Consider the following 23,058-nt stretch of genomic DNA (forward strand, 5'->3'; position numbering starts at 1 on the left):
ATTTTAAGCCACATTAACCCTGATTTTCACCCATCCATTCACAGCTTGCTGAAGAGCGCATTGGAAACATAAGGACAGTCCGTGCTTTTGCCAAGGAGGACTCTGAACTGCAGACATACACTGAGAAGATCAGCCAAGTGCTGCAGCTTGCCAAGAAGGAAGCGGTGGCTAGGGCAGGATTTTATGGGGCAGTAAGTGCAGTAATTTGAGCGTTGAGTTTTTTTTTCTTTTACCTTTTTTGACTCTCTCTCTCTGAAGTTGTACACCTTAGCTTCTGATGTCCCAATTTTTTTCAAAACCCTTTTACAGAATATTCCACAGGATCTTATCCTGGAATGTGACCGAATAATGTTGATTTAACCTTGATCTTGGGCTTTGACTACCACCCAATAAAAGAACCAAATAATAACTAAGGCAGCCTAAATACAGGTGTTACCTTACCTTACAGGCCAAAATCTGAACTGGACTAACCATATAAATATACTCGCTACAACAGCAGGTCAGAGACTGGGAATTTTACAGCGAGTAACTCGCCTCCTGATGCCCCAAAGCCTGTCCACCATCTACAAGGCATAAGTCAGGAGCGTAATGGAATACTCTCCACTTGTTTGGAGAAATGCAGCTCCAAGAACATTTAAGAAGCTTGACACCATCCAGGACAAAGCAACCCCTTGCACAAACATTCAATCCTTCGACCACACACAGTGGCAGCCGTGTTGACCGTCTACAAGATGCACTGCAGGAACTCGCGAAGGTTCCTTCGGCAGCACCTTCCAGACCCCCAACCACTACCATCTAGAAGGACAAAGCAACTTTTTCTTTAAGAGGCAATTTAGCGTGGCCAATCCACCTGCCCTGCACAAAACCCATGCAGACACTGGGAGAATGTGTAAACTTCACATGGACAGTGACCCAGAGCCGGGACCGAACCTGGGACCTCGGAGCTGTGAGGCAGCAATGCTAACCACTGTGCTGCCCAGGACAAAAGCAACTGATACCCTGGGAGTACCACCACCTGGAAGTTGCGCTCCAAGTCACTCATCTTTCACTGTTGCTGGGTCACAATTCTGGAATCCCCTCCCTAACCACACAGTGTGTGTACCAACTCCTTCTCAAGGGCAATTGGGGACAGGGAATACAGGCTGGACCAGCCAGTGATGCTCACGTCCCGTAAGAGATTTAAAAATGAAAAATTCTCAGTAATCAATCACCTGGACTGCGATTCCAGCCCCAAATCACTGCCGTGTAAAGTTTTCACATTCTCCCTGTGTCTGTGTGGGTCTCACCCCCACAAGGAAGAGATGTGCAGGGTAGGTGGATTGGCCTCGCTAAATTGCTCCTTAATTGGAAAATTAAAAAAAAAGAAATATAAATCACCTGAACTGAAGGTCTTATTGCCTTATAGTGTTTTTAGGTGTGTCAAATTCTATACTTGCTACTCATTAGCAGAACACTGCAAGATGTTCAATGTATATCTGCTTTCACTGGTTATTTTTGTCCAGTTACCGTTGAAGTAATGCTGCAGTGGATTGTCTGGACTCACATGATGTTCAAAGGCTTTAGCTAGGCAGCTCTGGAATTGCACCAAGTATTTTGAAAGCATCCAAGTAATCTTTGATACCCACTATTTGTCTTCAAGTTCAATTGTTTTTGACAGTAATTTGCTTGCAGACACTTGATCTGCATTCCTCACCGCTTAGTGCCCAAAGTATCATGTGAGGATTTTCTGTGGTATCAGGTGGAGGGTTGTTTGCTTTTTGAGTCACCTTCGGTGCCCAGTGCATCTCCTGGTAACCGCTGTACAATTCTCTCAGCTGCCCTCCCTCTCCAGTATATCAAGATAACCCTTCATTACCCTAGACGTAATTTAGCCTCACAGATAGTATAATCCTCTGGTAACTTTGTGAAGAAACCTTTTATTTATGCTTGAATCTGTGTGGTAGTATGACCACTGGGTGTCTTATCATGGAGCCAGATGCTGGGAATCACTGGTGGAATTTGGGAGTGTCAACACTAATACTGAAAGATTTCTTTTTCTTTTTCAGGCTGGTCTAACTGGAAACCTGATTGTTCTGTCTGTCCTATACAAGGGAGGTCTGATGATGGGCGAGGCCTACATGACAGTTGGAGAACTCACCACTTTTATGATGTATGCCTTCTGGGTAGGAATAAGTATTGGAGGTAAATTTCCAGCTTTAACGATCAAGGACTTGGTTAAGGAAGGGTTTTTCTTTTTTTTAAAAATAAATTTAGAGTACCCAATTGGGGCAGCACGGTGGCACAGTGGGTTAGCCCTGCAGCCTCACAGTTCCAGGTTCGATCCCGGCTCTGGGTCACTGTCCGTGTGGAGTTTGCACATTCTCCTCATGTTTGCGTAGGTGTCGCCCCCACAACCCAAAGATGTGCAGTGTAAGTGGATTGGCCACGCTAAATTTCCCCTTAATTGGAAAAACTGAATTGGGTATTCTAAATTTATTTCAAAAAAAGAGTACCCAATTAATTTTTTCCAATGAAGGGGCAATTTAGTGTGGTCAGTTCACCTACCCTGCACATCTTTGGGTTGTGGGGACGAAACCCACGCAAACACAGAGAGAATGTGCAAACTCCACATGGACAGTGACCCAGAGCCGGGATCGAACCTGGGACCTCGCTGCCGTGAGGCAGCAATGCTAACCACTGCGCCACCATGCTGCCCGGGTTTTTCTTTTTAAGTTAATTTAGTTTTCAGGATGTGTGTTTTTGACAAGGCCAGCATTTCTTGCCCATCCCTAATTGCTCTTGAAAAGATGAAGAGCCACTGCCATGAACCTGTGCAGTCCCTTTGGTGTAAAAACACCTGCATTGTCGTTAGTGAGAGAGTTCCAGGATTTTGGCCTGGCAATCTATTTCCAAATCTGGTTGGTGTTTGACTTGTAGGTGTGGTGATGCAATGCATCTTCTGCCCTTGCCCTTCTCAGTGATTGAGATTATGGGATGGGCAGGGGTAAACTCCTGTTGAAGAACTCTTAGATCCACAGTAGCAATTTGCTTGGAGTTGGGTTATAGGCTTCTAAAGTGAGTTACCATCAACGAAGGCCATTGAAGGACCGGTACAAGTAGATTAAAGCAATAATTTTGTGCGTTTCTAGAAAAAGGTGAGTTAGGGTTTCCATGGGAGGGAAGACCCCGGGAACAGATGAAGATGGAAACTTTTTTCCAGTGTAGTGGGAGAGTGAAGCTTGACCTTGGAGCATGTGGTTTCTGGGAATTGAGTTGCTTGTGTGTGTACATCATGCTATTTTAAAGCAGATGGCTATTTGGCAGGGGTTTTATTTTTAACATTGTTCTGTGAGTGGGGTAGAGCTCAGTTTGTGTGTCTCAGCTGACTATACAAAAGCCAGAGGTAGGAAGGCAAATAGCTGCTTGAGTAAAAATAGTCTGCAACCAAATTGCTAGTGGCAGGCGGAGAGTTTGTTCTCCCATTTGAGCCAATGTTTGGTTAAAGGTCTGTGTATCTGTATCTGCTTCTTGGCTGCTCGGAAAAGGGTTTTTTGTGAGTGAAGTGGGTGTCATGAGCAAGGCCAACATTTATTGTTCATCCCTGGTAATGATTTTTTAAAATATAATTTTTATTGGAATTTTTTACAGAAAATATAAAACATAACGACAAACAATGAAATGCAACAAAATAACCCATACCGTGGGGGCCTCACGGTAGCATGGTGGTTAGCATCAATGCTTCACAGCTCCAGGGTCCCAGGTTCGATTCCCGGCTGGGTCACTGTCTGTGTGGAGTCTGCACGTCCTCCCCGTGTGTGCATGGGTTTCCTCCGGGTGCTCCGGTTTCCTCCCACAGTCCAAAGATGTGCGGGTTAGGTGGATTGGCCATGCTAAATTGCCCGTAGTGTAAGGTTAATGGGGGGATTGTTGGGTTACGGGTATACGGGTTACGTGGGTTTAAGTAGGGTGATCATTGCTCGGCACAACATCGAGGGCCGAAGGGCCTGTTCTGTGCTGTACTGTTCTATGTTCTATGTTCTAACTGTAACACCCCCAGACCGTATCGACGCATGTATCACATCCCCCACCCCCCCAACCCCAATGAACAACAAAAGAACTTAAAAATAAATTTAAATTAAATAAACAAACATAGTCATCATCCGCCCCCCCCCACCTTTTCCCTCCTCCCCCCCCCCCCACCTTTTCCCCTCCCCCCCCCCCCACCTTTTCCCCTCCCCCCTCCCCCCCGGGTTGCTGCTGCTACTGTCCCTGTACCCTATCGTTGAGCCAGAAAGTCGAGAAAAGGTTGCCACCGCCTAAAGAACCCTTCTACCAACCCTCTCAGGGCGAATTTGACCTTCTCTAGCTTAATGAAACCCGCCATGTCATTGATCCAGGCCTCCACGCTTGGGGGTCTCGCATCCTTCCACTGTAGCAAGGTCCTTCGCCGGGCTACTAGGGACGCAAAGGCCAGCACACCGGCCTCTTTCGCCTTCTGCACTCCCGGCTCCACCCCAACCCCAAAAATCGCGAGTCCCCATCCTGGCTTGACCCTGGATCCCACCACCCTTGACACCGTCCTCGCCACCCCTTTCCAGAACTCCTCCAGTGCCGGGCATGCCCAGAACATATGGGCATGGTTCGCTGGACTCCCCGAGCACCTGCCACACCTATCTTCACCCCCAAAGAACCTACTCATCCTCGTCCCAGTCATGTGGGCCCGGTGCAGCACCTTGAATTGGATGAGGTTAAGCCGCGCACACGAGGACGAAGAATTAACCCTCTCCAGGGCATCAGCCCATGTCCCGTCTTCAATCTGTTCCCCCAGTTCCCCCTCCCACTTAGTTTTCAGCTCCTCTACTGACGCCTCCTCCGCCTCCTGCATAACCTTGTAGATATCAGATATCTTCCCCTCTCCGACCCAGACCTCCGAAAGCACCCTGTCGCTCACCCCCCTCGTGGAAACCCTGGTAATGACGATGATGAATCACTGCAGCCTGTGTTCTTTGTCACAAATAGATGACAGTATGAACTTGTTGGACCAAATGGCCTGTTTCTATGCCATATGTTCAATGTAATATGTAACTGAGTATGTTCTGTTGCAGTCATATGAGGAAGGGTAAATTATTACTCCTCTATGGTACCATTCAATGTCTGACGGTTACATGATTATTTGTGAATTTAGAAGGAGTAAGATATTTACTCATTCTATGCTTAACTATTTACATACTGATTGCAAAGGAACCAGTCTAGCAGGCTTCCTTGAGTTTAAAACAAAAACGGGTTTGTTTTCATTGAGAAATCCACCCATGTAAAGATACGGAAATATTCAAAAATATAAATCCTCATATCTCGACCTTTTGCATCCCATATGCATGCACATACACAAAGACCTGCAGAATTACAAACTAAACGGTACTTATTTTCAGAGCCAAATTAGAGTTTTTTTTAAGTACCCAATTCATTTTTTTTTCCAATTAAGGGGCAACCTAATGTGGCCAATCCATCTACCCTGCACATCTTTGGGTTATGGGGGTGAGTGCCAAAAAGACATGGGGAGAATATGTAAACTCCACACGGGCAGTGACCCGAGGCCGGGATTGAACCTGGGACCATGGCGCCCTGAGGCAGCAGCGCTAACCACTGCTTCACCGTGCCGCCCTAGAGCCAAATTAGAGTTCAGTGCTAAAAGTTTTTTAAAAATAAATTTAGAGTACCCAATTATTTTTTTTCCAATTAAGGGGCAATTTAGCATGGCCAATCAACCTACCCTGCACATCTTTGGGTTGTGAGGGCGAAACCCAAGCAAACACAGGGAGAATGTGCAAACTCCACACGGACAGTGACTCAGAGCCGGGATCGAACCTGGGACCGCGGCGCCGTGAGGCAACAGTGATAACCGTGCTGCCCTATGTGCTAAAAGGTTTTTGTAAAAAGTTCACTATTTGAATCCTTTGCTGGTATTTATGGCTGATGCAGAAAATTTTCACAGTTTTGGGCCTCAACACCACTGAAATTTTGTATAAAACTGAAATTTCCATAGACGTTTTTAAAAAAAAAAGTAAAATACTGCAGCTGTTCGAAATTTAATAAAAACAAAATGCTGGAAAAACTTTCAGATCCAATATGACTCCTCTTTGAAATTAAAGAGAGGTAAGAAATGTGATGAGTTTTGTGTTGCTGCGAAATGAGAGGAGTAGATGGAGCAAAATAGTTACGGATTGGTAGAAGGCAGGAGACATTCTCTACCTCTGTGCTGGATTTTTAATCTTTTCCCCATAATGAGTTGAGAAGATAGGCTGAACTGACTGTGACTTGTTTCATGGCCGGGTTGATTAGATTCTGTCATGTTCCATAATCATTTTGAAGTAGCTCTTGACATCCACAAGTATAAAATTCCATGAGGGTGTCTGGACATATCTAAATTGTAATTCCTAGTGGAACTTTCCAGAAACTGGTCAACTTGCAATCCCAGATATCAGGTGATTTGTGGCAGCCATCTTAAGTCAGGGTCCCTTTTTTCTATTTAAGAAGACCTTTTTAAATAGTTCAATATATGTTTGATTAGCTGGTGTAATTACACATTGATATCACTCTTGGACAAATAACATCATCATGGCACTTTAGACTATCATGATGATATTTGAACCCCCAATTTCTGGATTATTAGACCAGGCATCCGAAATGCTAATCCAGTAACATATTTGTTATTCTGTTCTACTTGGCTTCCTGGAGATGTTTCACTTCCTCATAGTTGCACATTCCTGCGAGTGTCATAAGTGTAGAGTAGACTTATGGTTCTGAATTAATGCAATATAGTTGGACACCAGAGGCCTTTAAATGATGAGAATAAATATTTTATTTATTGTCTTTCTGCTCCCACTTCAGCAGGTATGTCAGTGCTGAGCTCGTCACTTACCGCTGACGACTCTTTTTTTAATTTAGAGGGTACCCAATTAATTTTTCCAAACAAGGGGTAATTTAGCGTGGCCAATCCACCTACCATGCACATCTTTTGCGTTGTGGAGGCGAAACCCACGCAGACACGGGGAGAAAGTGCAAACTCCACACGGACAGTGACCCAGAGCTGGGATCGAACCTGGGAGCTCGGCGCCGTGAGGCAGCAATGCTAACCACTGTGCCACCATGCTGCCCTTATTGCTGCCACTTCTGAGATCAGGGCACTATGGCGCTGAGAAGAATTCTATCCAGCCTGGGTGAGACCTGACGGTATCTGTGCCTGAATTAACACTAGACACCCGTTTCATTGATGGATTCTTTTCACTGAAACATAAGTTAACCATTAATGTTTGTTGTTTACTGAGGTGGAATTGTACTTGTCAAGTTCATGTTCAATTCTATGTTGTCCTTTTCTTTTCCAGGTCTTGGCTCTTTCTACTCTGCATTAATGAAGGGCCTCGGAGCAGGAGGGCGGTTATGGGAACTACACGAGAGGAAGCCAGCGATGGCACTGAACAGTAAGTTGCTCTGTCCATTTGAAGGATCAAACCATTTTTGTGAAACCTTGGCTCCGGCACTATGTATAGATGGTCCTGGGCACACGCTGTTTGCTCAACATCCCCCTCCCAATTCCCCAGCATTGCTGCTCATTCCATGACCTCCATGCCAATATGTCAAAGAATGTGGAACAGGGCTTATGATTAGGGTCAGTGTTTCTCATTGGTATCAGCAAGCAGGATTCTGAAAGTAGTTGTCAGATTTTTGCATCACAGTAAAATTTCAAGAACAATAGAAAATAACAAACTTGAGTTTTGAAAATGAGCAGTCAGGTGGCAGATGAAATCTAACACTGAGCATGCAAAGTGTTGGAAATAGTGGGTCATGTGGGGACTATTCAAACAGAATAGTCTGCTGTTGGAGCTGATTCTGGCCTGTCACCACTGAGACATTTAAGGTTATTTAGAAAGACAAACAGCATAATTCTGGAACTTGCAACCTGAACAGTGGATGTGTCTGCTGAGTTATTGCTTGTGCTTGGTAATATAAGGCAAGCATGCAACAGGTCCAAAGGGCAGGTTAAAAACTTTTTTTTCATGTTAACATTGATTTAAGGTAAGAATATCAGCACATGTCAAAAGCAGACAGTGATGCCCTTAGCTTTTGCTTTGATTACCTTGGTTAATATCTAATTCTGTTATGGGATAAAATAGTTTGGGCATTTCCAGTTCTGAATGACTACACATGTAACCCCTTGCTCTTTCATTCAAACGCTCCTTGGATTTTTGGAAGATGAGTTCAAGGTCTGAGATAACTTTTTAATAATTTTTTAAAAATTTAATAATTTAGAGTACGCAATTCCTTTTTTCCAATTAAGGGGAAATTTTGTAGAAGTCACTATTTTTCCTGTCTCTTGACTGTGGTAGAAAGACTCAACAAAGTTAGTTTCGACAAAATAAGGAGTCTTTATTTACGAAAAGACTGCATGCTGTATTGGCTGCAACTTGAGTTCAGAGAGCAGTTGTTACCCACTGCTAATTCCTCCTCAAGTCTGCGCCTACACAGAAAATCAGTTCAGTATTTATACATTATCATTATCAGGATTGCATGACTATGGCTTAGTCAGGAATTTTTTTTTTTTTTTAATAAATTTAGAGTACCCAATTCATTTTTTCCAATTAAGGGGCAATTTAGCGTGGCCAATCCACCTAGCCTGCACACCTTTTGGGTTGTGGGGGCGAAACCCACGCAAACACGGGGAGAATGTGCAAACTCCACACAGACAGTGACCCAGAGCCGGGATTGAACCTGGGACCTCGGCGCTGTGAGGCTGCAGGGCTAACCCACTGCGCCACCGTGCTGCCCTTAGTCAGGAATTTGATCAGAGGTAGAAACATAAGCAATGTCATAAAACAGGCACAACTTGCTGACCTCCTAGGACTCTTTGTCTCATCACTGATACCATTATCTTGTCCTTTGATAGAACATTAAAAGGTTGATGACGCCTTCATTCCTGACCTTATCTTGTCTTACTCATACAGTCTTGGGTCATGAGGAGTTAACCTTATCAGAAGTTACAGAGGTCAGGAATTTTGGAATAGCTTGACCTTCTCTGATCTTATTCATTCATTTAAGTTATGCGGAGTCAGTCTTATCGGGTCTTACAGGGGTCTGGCATATTGGAATGGCTAGGTCAGCTTTTCTTACATTGTACCAAGTAGTTAACCAGTTTTCCCATCGTGCCATTACTTAATTTGTACAACATCACAATTTAGCATGGCCATTTAACCTACCCTGCACATCTTTTGGGTTGTGTGGGTGAGATCCATGCAGACATGGGGAGAATGTGCAAACTCCACATGGATATCGACCCGGGACTGAGATCCAAGAACCCAGGTCCTCGGCGCCATGAGGCTGCAGTGCTAACAACTGTGCTTCCCCTGGTCTGAGATAGCTTGTAAATGTGCCATGCAAACTGCACCCACCCACAGGCACGTTTGTCTGTATGCCATCAAGAGGAGACTGTTCAATGTTCAGCAAACAAGTGTGCAATGTTAAATTTCAGGTTTGTAGAATCTGGCTAAATTGTACTGGTGGTTGTAGTTTTTAAAATGCCTACTTCTGTTTTGGTTTTAGAAGGTGTGGTTTTGCAAACTGATCAGTTTCAGGGAGCCATCGAGTTCCAAAGAGTCAAGTTTGCCTATCCAACCAGACAGGAAACTCTGGTGTTCAACGGGCTTGACCTGTCTATCCCAGCAGGCTCAGTGATGGCTGTAGTCGGACCCAGTGGCTCAGGAAAATCAACACTCGTATCACTGTTACTCCGGCTTTACGATCCTGTTTCAGGTAAGTTAAGATAGTCTGTAGGATTTGAGATAGCTGACAGTTTTGCCATGCCTCCTGGAGAGATCCTGATGGATGATTTGAGCTGAACTGTCACTGCTGTCTGTCTCTGCAAAACACTGAAAATAATACAATGATCCTTCGTAAAAAGCAGTGAGGATTTATCAATGCCATATTTCTGTTTCAGGCACTATTTCTGTCGATGGCCATGATGTGCGGAGCCTCAATCCATACTGGTTACGGAAAAGTATGGGTGTAGTGAATCAGGTAAAATTAGTACAAAGAATTGGTTAAAACCTGGGAACAAGGAGAGGGGAAAAAAGGGGACAGCTACAATCAGGTAGAACACCGTTTTGTTCGAAGTCACTGGGCTTTATTGTTGATGTTTTCTTTGGTTCCCAGGAGCCAGTTTTGTTCTCCTGCTCGATTGCAGAGAATATTGCATATGGTGCAGCCCAACCCTCTCAGCTGACCATGGAAGACATTGAAAAGGTTGCCAAGGCCGCCAACGTCTATGAATTTATCCGCAGCTTCCCCAAGGGCTTCCAAACAATGGTTGGGGAGAAGGGTATCCTACTCTCAGGTGAGCTAACCAGTTTGGTTGATCTTACCAGCTGCTTGCTGGGATTATATTGGAACAATATCCTCTCCTCTGGCTAACATGTCTACTGTCTTCTTGCCAGGTGGTCAGAAGCAGAGGGTCGCTATTGCTCGAGGTCTGCTCAAGGTGAGGCTCCCGCCCTGGATTTTGACTTCTTATTCTTCAGATAGCACTTGAAGGCCATGAAGGAGGCCTCCCTGCCCCGTCCTTAATAACCTACAGCCCCACTCTCGGTCGACCAGCTGACCATGTAGAAACGTAGGGCGCGATCTACCAGCTGTTCACGCCCGCGTGATATTCCAGTCCCACGCTTGCGCACGGGTTTCCTGGCGCCGAGTGCAGTCAGCACAAAATCCCGTCGACAATGACCGGGTCGGTAAATCCCACTGGCGGGCCGCCTCCGCCACTGAAAAACACGCAGCAGGTTGGTCGGTAAATCCTGCCGGTTTAGCTCAGTTGGCTGGACAGCTGGTTTGTGATGCAGAACAAGGCCAATAGTGTGGGTTCAATTCCCGTACCGCTGAGGTTATTCATGAAGGTCTCGTCTTCTCAACCATGCCCCTCACCTGAAGTGTCGTGATCCTCAGGTTAAATCGCCACCAGTTAGCTCTAGGACTATGGCGACTTTGCTTACTTAATACTGATTGCCAACATTGCATGTAGGATTGTTCCCTTTTATGATATGTCAGCTGGTAATTGTTAAGCTAACCAAGTCCGAAAGGGAAACTTGACGAGCTATGACAACAATTTTTAATTTGCACTTACCGTGAGAAGATACTGTACTGAAGTCAGGGGTCAGTAGCACTTTTGGAGATTTTAAATAATAAATTAATAGTTTATTAACAAAAGAAAAAAATTAAAACACAAAATTACACTTACACAGTTAGATTTAGTCTTCTAGAGCATTTCCCCCCCCCCCCACCCAAGCGATTTCTACTTGATTAGAATCACAAATAAGCACCCATTTAGGCAACAATCTGTAAAAACTCCAGTAGTATTACCACAAGGCACCTGCTGTTGCTGCAGGGAAAGTATGTCACAGGGCCTCTCATTCACTTAGTTTTCTCTTTCTGTGTCTCCCTGTGTGTGTGTCTCTCTCTTGTGAACCTTTCATGTTCTCTATTGCCCCCCCCCCCCCCCCCCCCCCCCCCCCCCCCCCTTGGGTCAAATAAAACGTAATAACCATTGCCAAGTTTTAAAACCTAACTATAACAACTAAAATGACCAAATACAAATTTCAACCCATGCCCTGTTTACCTGTAGAAAATCCAACTTGGTTTTCGGGTGGCGGCCATGATGTGAGTGGTCGCACATTTGGCAGTTCCCGCTTGAGGCTGTTTTTTTGGTATTTTCCCTGGTTGCCGGGTAGATGTTTTGGAGGAAAAAGATGCAAAGGTGGTGGAGGAAAGCTATACTCCACTGGTGAGGTCGGTGGATGGATCCGCAGACCAGAAGTGGGTCTAGAAGAAAGGAACTGCAAGTGCAAGAAACTCTTTGTGCGACACGGGGGAAGATGGTGGAGCGTAGAGGATCAGCCTTACCAGCCCAATAGTCAGCGGAGCAATTGGTTGACTTTCTAAACGAAAGGTTTAGCCAACAGAGGCTCAGGAAGACTTGGCGAAGGTGGTAGACCCGCTGAAAGCGGGGATCGACTGTGTGGAGCTGAGGCTGAAGACCCAGAGCCAAGTGATCCAGAAGGTGGGGGAGCTCGGGGAGCAGCGTACCTCATTGGTGGCCAAAGTTGGTATGATAAGGGAGGCCCAGAAGCACCTCCAGGGAAAATCGAGGATTTGGAGAACCGCTTGGAAAACCTGAGAATGGGGATGACGGATGGCTTCGAGGGAGCAGACGCAGGCTCTTATGTGGCCAAGATGTTGGAGAAGCTAACGGGGAGAGGGCTTTCGAATGGCCCCTGGAGGTCGATCAGACGCATAGGGCGCTTATGAGGAAACCGCAGGCGAATGAAGCGCCGAGGACGATGGTGGTGAGGCTACACCAGTTTTTGGACAAAGAAGATCTCGCGGTGGGCCAGGCAGATGAATTGTACCTGGGAAGGCAACGATATTCGGGTACATCAGGACCTGGCAAAGAGGGGAGCCGCATTCCACCAGATCAGGCTGCGCTCTTTAAGAAGAGGGTGAAGTTCAGGATGCTGTACCAGGCCCGCCTTTGGGTGACGCATAACGGTCGCGAATACTACTTTGGAACACGGGAGGAGGTAATGAACTGGCAGGAGAGGGAGGACGTTGAACTTTGGAGGAAATGTGAGGTGGTGTTGGTTCTCCTCTTTGAGGTTCTTGGGTGGGAGGACGGTGGAGGCTGAGTGCACCATTTTTTTTCTTGAGTGTTATTGTTGTTTGCACTATGGAAGTTTGGGAGTGGTGGGCGGGGGAAGAGAGAATCAGTGGGGGTTAGGATGCTTGGTGTTATGGGCAGGGGCTGCTGGGCGAGCTAGTTCACGGGAGCGCAGTGGGGGTGACCTGGTAGTTAGAGTTTTAGAGTGGGATGGAATTGTTTTCTTCAGGGAAGGGGTGGGACTGCCAACTGGGATGGGGCTGTTCATGTGCAATAAGGAGGGAGTTGGTGACGGTGGACATGAAGGACGGGCCTGGCGGGTTGAGGAACCAGAGGCTGGCCAAAGAAGGGGTATGGTTGATCGGCCGGGGGTTGGGCGGGGTGCCCCCGACCAGGCTGGTCACATGGAATGTGAGGGGGCTGAATGGGCCGGTCAAATGGTCGCGCATGTCCGCACAATGCAGCTTAAAGGCGGATGTGACATTTGTACAGGGAATGTATTTGAAGATTGAGGTTTCGGCTGCCGAGATGCTTAAGGCAGTGGTTATTGCTTGGGGGGGGGGGGGGGGGGGGGGGGGGGTTGGTTTACATTTATTTGCACAGGGACAGGACGCAGCGGGCAGAGATGGCTAGGCTGCTGGAGGAGATCCTGCGGATAGATCGGAGATGCTTGGGGGCAGGCTTGTTAAAGGAACGGCAGAAGCTCCAGATAGAGTTTGGGTTGGTGTCTGCGGGGAACATAGAACATACAGTGCAGAAGGAGGCCATTCGGCCCATCGAGTCTGCACCAACCCACTTAAGCCCTCGCTTCCACCCTATCCCCGTAACCCAATCACCCCTCCTAACCTTTTTGGTCACTTAAGGGCAGTTTATCATGGTCAATCCACCTAACCTGCACATCTTTGGACTGTGGGAGGAAACCGGAGCACCCGGAGGAAACCCACGCAGACACAGGGAGAGCGTGCAGACTCCGCACAGACGGTGACCCAGCGGGGAATCGAACCTGGGACCCTGGCGCTGTGAAGCCACAGTGCTAACCACTTGTGCTACCGTGCCGCCCACAAATGGGCAGTGGGGCAGCTGCGGAGGGGCAGTCTGTGAATACGAGGAGAACGCGAGTAGGATGTTGGCCCACCAACTCGTGAGGCGGGAGGAAGATTGGAAAGATAAAGAATGGGAGGGGAAGGGTGGTCCTGGACCCGATGGGGATGAGTAGGGCATTTGAGGTTTGTAAAGAAGAAGCATTTGTCAGTGAACGTCAGGCGCTTGTTAAATGTGGTTATGGTGCTCCGGTGGGATAAGCGGTGGAGGTGGCGGTCGCTATGGATGTGGAGAAAGCCTTTGATTGGGTAGAATGGAAATATCTGTGGGAAGTACAGGGACAGTTTGGATGTGCGCAGGAGTTTGTGGATTGTGTCTGGTTGATATGTAGGGCACTGGTAGCAAGTGTGAGGACGAATCGGGTGAGCTCGGGGTACTTTGGATTGCATCGTGGGACAAGGCAGGGATGCCCACTCTCCTTGTTGCTTTTTTGCCTTGACAATAGAGCCATTGGCAATGGCGCTTCGAGCGTTGAGGAGTTGGAAAGGGATAGTGCGAGGGGGGATGGAGCATAGAGTTTCACTATATGCGGACGACCTGTTACTTAACATTTTGGACCAATTGGGTGGCATTAGGGGGAGCATGAACATCTTAGAGGAGTTCGGCTGGTTTTCCAGGTATAAATTAAACATGGGGAAGAATGAGGTTTTCCTGATTCAAGCAAGGGGACAAGGGAGGAGGCTGTGTGAGCTGGTGGGGGCGAACATTAAATACTTGGGCATTCAGATGGCGTGGGGATGGGAACAATTGCACAAATTGAACTTGGCGTGGTTGGTTGAGCAGATCAAGGGTGATTTTAAGAGGTGGGATGTGCTCCCGCTGTCACTTGCACAGTGGTCGCAAACGGTGAATTAAAAAAAAAAAAAATTTACTGTACCCAATTAATTTTATCCAGTTAAGGGGCAATTTAGCGTGGCCAATCCACCTACCCTGTATATCTTTGGGTTCTGGGGGCGAAACCCATGCAGACACTGGGAGAATGTGCAAACTCCACACAGACAGTGACCCAGAGCCGGGATCGAACCTGGGACCATGGCGCCATGAGGCGGCAATGCTAACCACTGCGCCGCCCTGTTTTTTGAAGTTTCTATTCAGTTTTCAGAATCTTCCGATTGTTATCCCAACGACCTTTTTTATGAAAGTTTAATGCCCTGATTTTGGCGTTTGTTTGGCCGGGGAAATCCCCCTCCCCCCGGTTAAAGAAGGTGCTGCTGGAGTGGGGACGTGGGGGTGGGCTGGCCGTGCCACATATAATGAACTATTACTGGGCAGCGAACATAGCCATGGTTAGGAAGTGCATAATGTCTGTGTGGGATGGGGGGGGGATCTGTGGGAACCACAGGTTTGCTCCGTGGGGGGTTGGACGCAGTGCTCCGGGGCTGACGTAGGAGTCAAGCGGTTTGGGACCTATTCGTGGGAGACAATTTCTCGAGCTTCGAGGAACTGGTAGAGGAGTACGAGCTGCCCAGCGGGAATGGATTCAGCTACTTACAGGTGGGGGATTATGTTAGGAAGCAGGTACCGTCCTTTCCCGACCTGCCGCCAGTGATGTCAAAAACAGGAATTGGCGTGGGTAGGGTGTCAGATACTTATAAGGATAAATGGACTGGGAGGGTGCCCCAATAGGAGAAGAGCTAAGCGATCTCACAACCTATGGATTAGATCTAAGCTTTCAGTCCTGCCACATCCAGCCATGAATGGTGGTGAACATTTAAAAAAACTAATTGGAAGAGGAGATACCACAGATTTCCCCAAGAATCCCTACAGTGCAGAAGGAGGCCATTTGGCCCATCAAATCTGCACCAACCCGCTGCAAAAGCACTTTGTTGGACTATATCCCCATAATCCCGCCTAACCTGCACATCATTGTCACTAAGAGGCAATTTAGTATGGCCAGTCCACCTAACCTGCACATGTTTGGACTGGGGGAGGAAACTCGAGCACCCAGCGGAAACCCACAAAGATACTGGGAGAATCCTCAATGATTGAGATGCCCAGCACATCTGTGCAAAAGATGAGACTGAAGCATTCGCAACCACCTTCAGCCAGAAGAGACGAATGGATGATCCATTTTGGCTTCCTCTGGAGGTGTCAACCATCACAGATGTCAGCCTTCAGCCAATTCGATTCACTCTGTGTGATATCAAGAAATGCCTGAAGGTACTGCATACTGTAAAGACTATGGGCCCTGATAATATCCTGGCAATAGTACTGAAGACATGTGCTCCAGAGCATGCCGCGCCCCTAGCCAAGCTGCTCTAGTGCAGCCACAACACCGGCATCTACCTGGCAATGTGGAAAATTGCCCAGCTATGTCCTGTCTACAAGAAACAGGACAAATCCAACCCGGCCAATTACCACCCTTCAATCTACTCTCGCTCATCAGTTAAGTGATTGAGGGGATCATCAACAGTGCTTTCAAGCAGCATTTACTCAACAATAACCTGCTCATGCATGCTCAGTTTGGGTTCTGCCTGGGTCATTTAGCCTCATTACAGACTTGGATCAAACATGGACAAAAGTGCTGAACATCAGAGGTGAGCTGAGAGTGAGAGTGGCTGCCCTTGATATTAAGGCAGCCCTTGAGCGAGACGCATCAAGGAGCCCTAGAAAAACTGGAGTCAATGGAAATGGAGAAAACTAAATGTTTGGAGCCATACTTGGCACAAAGGAAGATGGTTGGGGTGGTTGGAGGTCAATCATCCCCGCGCCAGGGCATTACTGCAGGAATTTCTCAGGGTAGTGTCCTTAGCCCAATCATCTTCAGCTGCTTCATCAATGACTTTCCTTCCGTCATAAAGTCAAGAGTTAGGATATTCACTGATGACTGCACAATGTTCAGTTGCCTTCGCGACTCCACAGATACTGAAGCAGTCCATGTCCAAATGCAGCAAGACCTGGACAATATCCAGGCTTGGGCTGACAAGCGGCAAGTTACATTCGTGCCTCTCATGTGCCAGGCAATGAACATCTCCTACGAGAGAGGATCTAGCCATTACTCTTTGACATTCAATGGCACTACCATTACTGAATTCCCAACTATCAACATCATGGGAGTTACCATTGACCAGAAACTGAACTGGACCAGCTATATACTGCGTCTACCCAGAGCAGGTCAAAGGTTATGAATCTTGCAGTGATTGACTCACCTCGTGGCTCTCCAAAGCCTGTCCACCAAGTCAGGAGTGCGACGGAATACTCTCCACTTGCTTGGATGAGTGAAGCTCCAACAACACTCCAAGAAGCTCAACACCATCCAGGTCAAAGCAGCCCGCTTGATTGCGACCCCTTCTATAAACTTTGAATCCCTCCACCACCGATGCACCGCAGTAACTCACCAAGGCTCCGAAGGCAGCACCTTCCAAACCGATGACCACCTACCATCTAGAAAGACTGGAGCAGCTGATACCTGGGAACATCACCACCTCCAAGCCACTCGCCACCCTGGCTTAGATATATAATGCCATTCCTTCACTGTTGCTGGATTAAAATCCTGGAATTCCCTCCCTAACAGCACTGTAGATGTACCCACACCTCGGGGACTGCAACAGTTCAAGAAGGCAGCTCACCACCACCTTCTCAAGGGAAACTCGGGATGGATAATAAATGATTGTCTAGCCAGCATTGCCCATATTCTGTAAAATTGTTAATAACTGATAGTCTAGCCCGGTGTTCTTCAAACTTTTTTTCCGGGGACCCATTTTTACCAACCGGCCAACCTTCGGGACTCAACCCGGCCAACCTTCGTGACCCACGCCGGCCGATCTTTGCGACCCACCATTTTCTCTTACCTTGTTTGCTGCTGACAAAAATGGAGGAGATGGTTTTGGGTCCCTTTGGCCCTCCAATGGAACCTGTTGGATGAATGTGAAGCCTTCCGGTGTCGGAAAGTATAGAGTCTCCCGTCTGTCCAAAGTTCTGCATTTTTTTCCTGTAAAGTTTTATCAAATAAACCTCCCCCGAACTTGTTAAAAAATAAAATGAGTAAAATAAATGAAAAAAATAAATAAAACCCCCCAGAACTTGTAAAGAAAATAAAATGAATAAAATAAATGAAAAAAATGAATAAAACCCCCCGAACTTGTAAAAAAAAATGAATTAAAGAAATGGAAAAAATAAAAATAAAATGAATAAAATAAATGAATAAAAACCACTACAGAACTTGTAAAACAAAAAGCTGCAACCGTTTAAAAAAAAATAAATATTAGCGGTCGCACTGCACATGCGTGCCCGATTTGCGCATGCGCACCGATCATCGTGCACGCATGCGCAATGCTGCCAAAGTTGGTTTTTTTAACATGTTCCCGGCCGCTTGCAGCCGGCGTTATGAAACGCTGGCTGCTGCGCGGGGATTTGCGCAATCGGGAGCGCCGCGGACAACGGCTCTGCGACCCTCCCGACACCCGCCTGCGACCCACCCGTGAGTCATGCCCCCGACTTGAAGAGCACTGGTCTAGCCAGCATTGCCCACATTCTGTAAAATAATTAATAACTGATAGTTATACTTTATATTCCTTTTTAGAATCCTAAAATTCTACTGCTGGATGAAGCCACCAGGTGAGCGATTGCAAGAACTTGATGTTGACTGAATTGCTTTTTAATGTTTTGGCAACTTCTACAACACAATTTGTAAACCCATCAGTAATGGGAATTAATTGAAAGCGGAGCTGGGGAATGTTATAAAATTGTTTAATGGAGGCTTTAGCAGGTAGAGAGCGGTGTATAAAGGAAGGTTTTACGATACAGTGCCAGAATGTGGAGTTGGATTGCTTAAGGGTCTGTTACTACTGAGTGGAAGGGAAGGAGACTGCACAGAAGAAAGGGAAGTTCAGGTTTGAAATTAAATGAAATTTAATTTGGGGGCAAGCAAGCAAGGGTGGTGATGTTCATGAGGTTGCAGAGAGTGGAGCAAAGTAGGAATGATTATACTGAGACTTGAATCGTTGTAGGTAAGTGAGGCCAGAGCAGTCTTGGATCTACCATAGAACTGTTGCAGGTGGAGCTTCACAGGCTAGCTGGAAGGTCTTTGGGAAGAAGGCATAGTTGAGGGTTTCCATGATGTGAGCTCGACAGAGAAGGGCTGTACTTTGGAGGGCAGAAGCAGGCTTAATTTGGTAATGGTTTCAAAGCTTGACTCCCTGTCGAACAACACACTTATGGCTGTGAGACCTCAGGTTGGATCCAGCAAGGGACCAGGAAATGAGTTGAAATTGGCAGCTAAAGGGTGTATTGGGAGCAAAACAGCTGTGCTGCTGTTATAATACTTCTGACCACAACTTGATTCTAGACCTGGTAAGGATAGTGATGGGTACAGGCAGAGTATCCTTTTATCTGAAACTCGTGGGACCTTGAATAGTTCTTCCAGCTTCATCTGCCTCATCAATATTGGTTTTTCTTTCTTCATGTGGCAATCAATCTGATTTGTTCAGTAATTGAATAATTTAAAGTTGCCAGCCATTATTTAAATAAATGATGTGGATTATTTAAATTAGTATAATAATTTATACTTGGGCAGCACGGTAGCATTGTGGATAGCACAATGGCTTCACAGCTCCAGGGTCCCAGGTTCAATTCCGGCTTGGGTCACTGTCTGTGCGGAGTCTGCACATCCTCCCTGTGTGTGCGTGGGTTTCCTCCGGGTGCTCCGGTTTCCTCCCACAGTCCAAAGATGTGCAGGTTAGGTGGATTGGCCATGATAAATTGCCCTTAGTGTCCAAAATCGCCCTTAGTGTTGGGTGGGGTTACTGGGTTATTGGGATAGGGGGAGGTGTTGACCTTGTGTAGGGTGCTCTTTCCAAGAGCCGGTGCAGACTCGATGGGCCGAATGGCCTCCTTCTGGACTGTAAATTCTATGATCTATGAAATGTTGAGTTTTGAGAAATAGAAAGAGCAGCTAATGGTGTTTAAAGTATTCTTATGCATCCTGTCTAAAATAACGTATTTTTGTAACTGTAGGACTTCAGTAACTTGACAGGTGATGATTCTAAATTATACTTGTTGTTTTTCTGAATGGCTTTAAATTTCATTAGGACCATACTAGGAAAATAAATCTTTTTTTTTGCCTCATTAATCTTGCTGTCAATTTTCTTCTCGCCTCAGTGCACTAGATTCAGAAAATGAGTATTTGGTGCAGGAAGCTTTGGACCGATTGATGCAAGGAAGGACAGTGCTGATCATTGCCCATCGCCTGTCAACCATTCAGAATGCCGATGCTGTTGCTGTCCTTGACCAGGGTAGGATCGTTGAGTGTGGCACCCATCTGCAACTCCTTGCAAATTCTGAAGGATTATTTCGAAAACTTGTGAACAAACAGACATTTTTCCAACAGTCGAAGACTTGAAAGCTCACAAATGCCTGAATTTTATCCCTTCCAAAAAAAATACATCAAGACCAACGCAGCCAAGAAATGTCTTGGGTTTGGATTGACTGCAGAACTGATTGGCAAGTAGATTTTTAAGCCTCTAATTCTGCAGAGCATTCAGGATCTCCACTGTAGCAGTGAAGTAGATGGTAAAATGTATCAGATGTGTGCCAGTGTGAGTGAGGAGACTCAGTTGTACCGGAACACAATCCGCACATCTCAGAGGACCAGAATCTCCATGGCCTTGTTGGATCGCTTGACAAGTCTTCATTATGAGCTCTCGCACATGGAAAGGTCTGGAATAATTCTGGGAGAACAAAGAAACAAACTTTTCAATGGCCAAAGTTTTTCTCCTCCACACAGTTTTAAAAACGTTTTTATATAGTTTTGGGAGCTGCCTTAAAGGACAGGTGAGCCTCACGTTTGTTAAGTAACCTTCTCCACATGATACAAAGGATACCAAATTCCTATGTGACAATGAAGTGAAACATTTGGACTGTTTGGTGAAACTCGCCACTGTACAGTCTGTGTATATTGTGAAATTTAGAAGTATAGCAAAATGTGTATAATTGGTAGAGATGTTTAATTGGATAATCAATCGTTGGTGTTTATAACTATAAATTTTAAATTGGAATGCTTAGCCCTTTGAGACCTGTGGTATTTTTACAACAAAATAAAAATATGACCAATTTATAACCCATTTTAAATTGAGTCCACTGCCATCCCTGAATGCACACAAATGCAGCAGCCAGTAAAGGGACAAAGAAACATTGGATAATACTTCAGTGTTGGATGCATGCTTGAGTTCACAAGCAAATAAATTGACAGCCACTAGATCCTTCCTTCTATCTCCCTTCCCTGTGCTGCACCTGGTTCATCTATCTCTCTTGTTTTTAAGGTTGCTACATTTTTGTTGCAATCTCTTGCAACTATAGTATATTATCTAACAAACTTCCCTCCCTCTCAGTTCTGATTAAGAGCAAAATGGATTCTAAATGTTGACTCTGTTCTCTCTCCCCATGGATGCTGCTGGACTTTTTCTAATATTCTGCGTTTCTTTCTATGAACTGCTGAGATGTTCTTCAAATGAGATTCTGATCAGAGACATGTGTTAAGATCCAGCATCTGCCCAACTACACTCTGTATAGAATAACTGATCACTTGCCCATTGTGGAGTCTTTCTTCGTGCAAATTGGCTGCTGCACATCAGAACGTGTTTTAGATCAGGAGACAACTAACCATGGAGCGTTGAGGCTATGAAAGGACTTGCAGAATTAGAAGCCATTCAGCCCATCATGTATGTGCTGTCTCTTTGAAGTTACTGTCCAAGGTAATTTCCACCCCATCTTTTTCCCCCAAACCCTGCAGATTTGTTGTCCGTGCTGAAGAGGAAAGGATTGCAACTTTTGAAATAAGGCTCTGGTGAAGGATCAGCTGGACAGAGCGAAAAGCCAAGGAATTTGTCCACAGAAAAATCCAGAGTCCAGCATTTCATGGGCTTTTAGTTGAAATGAAGAAGTGGAATTTGCAAATTGAGGAAGTATGAGCACGAGAAAATGTGCTGAGTCTGATGGCATTAGGGGGTGAAATATCAGGAAAAAACAGCGCTGGTCAGAGAAAGACTGGACGGAGGGGGGAATGACAGCGGCATGTAAAATTGAAGTGAATAGAGCGAGTGCCTTTGGCTCCTCGTGGGATAAAGCTAATTATGGATGGAGTATTGTGTTCCGTTGTGTGCGCCACACTTTAAGCCTTCACATCCTTCCCAAAGAGGGTACAGAAAAGATTTGCAAGAATGGTTCCAGGGATGAGAGACTTTGATATGTGAATAGATTGACAAAGCTAGTCTGTTTTCCGAAGATTCAGAGGAACAAAAACAGCCGGTAAAACTCAGCAAGTCTGCTAGCATTTAGCAGAAGAGAAAGTGTTGATTTGAAAAAAATAAATTTAGAGTACCTAATTCTTTTTTTCCAATTAAGGGGCAATTTAGCGTGGCCAATCAACCTACCCTGCATATCTTTGGGTTGTGGGGGTGAGACCCATACAGATACGGGGAGAATGCGCAAACGCCACATGGGTGGTGACCCAGGGCAGGGATTGAATTCGGGTCCTCGGTGGCGTGATGCAGAAGTGCTAACCACTGTGCCACCGTGCTGCCCCATTAATGTTTTGCTTATTTTAGAGGAGATTTAACAGAGGTATTCATTTTTTAAAAATACATTTAAATTACCCAATATTTTCCGATTAAGGGGCAATTTAGTGTGGCCAATCCACCTACCCTGCACATCTTTGGGTTGTGGAGGAGCGACCCACGCAGACACAGAGAACGTGCAAACTCCACACGGATAGTGACACGTGGCCGGGACCAAACCAGAGTCCTTGGCACCCGAATCCTCCTTCGGGCAATCAGGAAGGTGAAGGCTAAGATATCTGCCTCCGCACCTGCTTCCAACCCCGGCCGATCTGATACCCCGAATATATTTTATAATTTAAAAAATAAATTTAAAGTACCCAATTCATTTTTTCCAATTAAGGGGCAATTTTAACGTGGCCAATCCATCTACCCTCCACATCTTTGGGTTGTGGGGGTGAAACCCACGCAAACGCGGGGAGAATATGCAAATTCCACACGGACAGTTACTCAGAGTCGGGATTGAACTTGGGACCTTGGGTGCTGTGAGGCAGCAGTGCTAACCACTGTGCCACCTGACACCCCGAATATGGCTTTTAAGGGACCTGATTAGAGTCTCAAGTGCACCACCTTTGTTACTACCCTAAAGACCTCTCCCCAATACCCCCCCCAGTTTGGTCCCCAGGACCAAAACATCTGAACGTGATTTGCGGAGCCCCCACAGAAGCGTTCACAAACATCCTCCACCCCCTCAAAAAGTCAGCTCATCCTTGCCCTTGAGGTGCGGCC

The 23,058-nt window shown here is 46.1% G+C and overlaps 1 protein-coding gene across 2 annotated transcripts in view; it reads left to right on the plus strand.

Moving 5' to 3' along the window:
- abcb10 (ATP-binding cassette, sub-family B (MDR/TAP), member 10) overlaps window positions 1–20,838 on the plus strand; it is a 56,209-nt gene extending 35,371 nt beyond the window's left edge. For both annotated transcript variants that reach the window (XM_038807926.1, XM_038807936.1), the window contains 9 exons: window positions 45–191; window positions 2,046–2,181; window positions 7,362–7,457; window positions 9,574–9,783; window positions 9,968–10,047; window positions 10,183–10,363; window positions 10,464–10,507; window positions 18,300–18,334; window positions 19,877–20,838. In XM_038807926.1, the coding sequence (XP_038663854.1) occupies window positions 45–191; window positions 2,046–2,181; window positions 7,362–7,457; window positions 9,574–9,783; window positions 9,968–10,047; window positions 10,183–10,363; window positions 10,464–10,507; window positions 18,300–18,334; window positions 19,877–20,117 (1,170 nt within the window). In that variant the 3' untranslated portion in view covers window positions 20,118–20,838. The remainder of the gene's footprint in view (window positions 1–44; window positions 192–2,045; window positions 2,182–7,361; window positions 7,458–9,573; window positions 9,784–9,967; window positions 10,048–10,182; window positions 10,364–10,463; window positions 10,508–18,299; window positions 18,335–19,876) is intronic.
- Window positions 20,839–23,058: the final 2,220 nt, after the last annotated feature.

Source organism: Scyliorhinus canicula, chromosome 1, assembly GCF_902713615.1.
Source record: "Scyliorhinus canicula chromosome 1, sScyCan1.1, whole genome shotgun sequence".
NCBI lineage: Eukaryota > Metazoa > Chordata > Chondrichthyes > Carcharhiniformes > Scyliorhinidae > Scyliorhinus > Scyliorhinus canicula.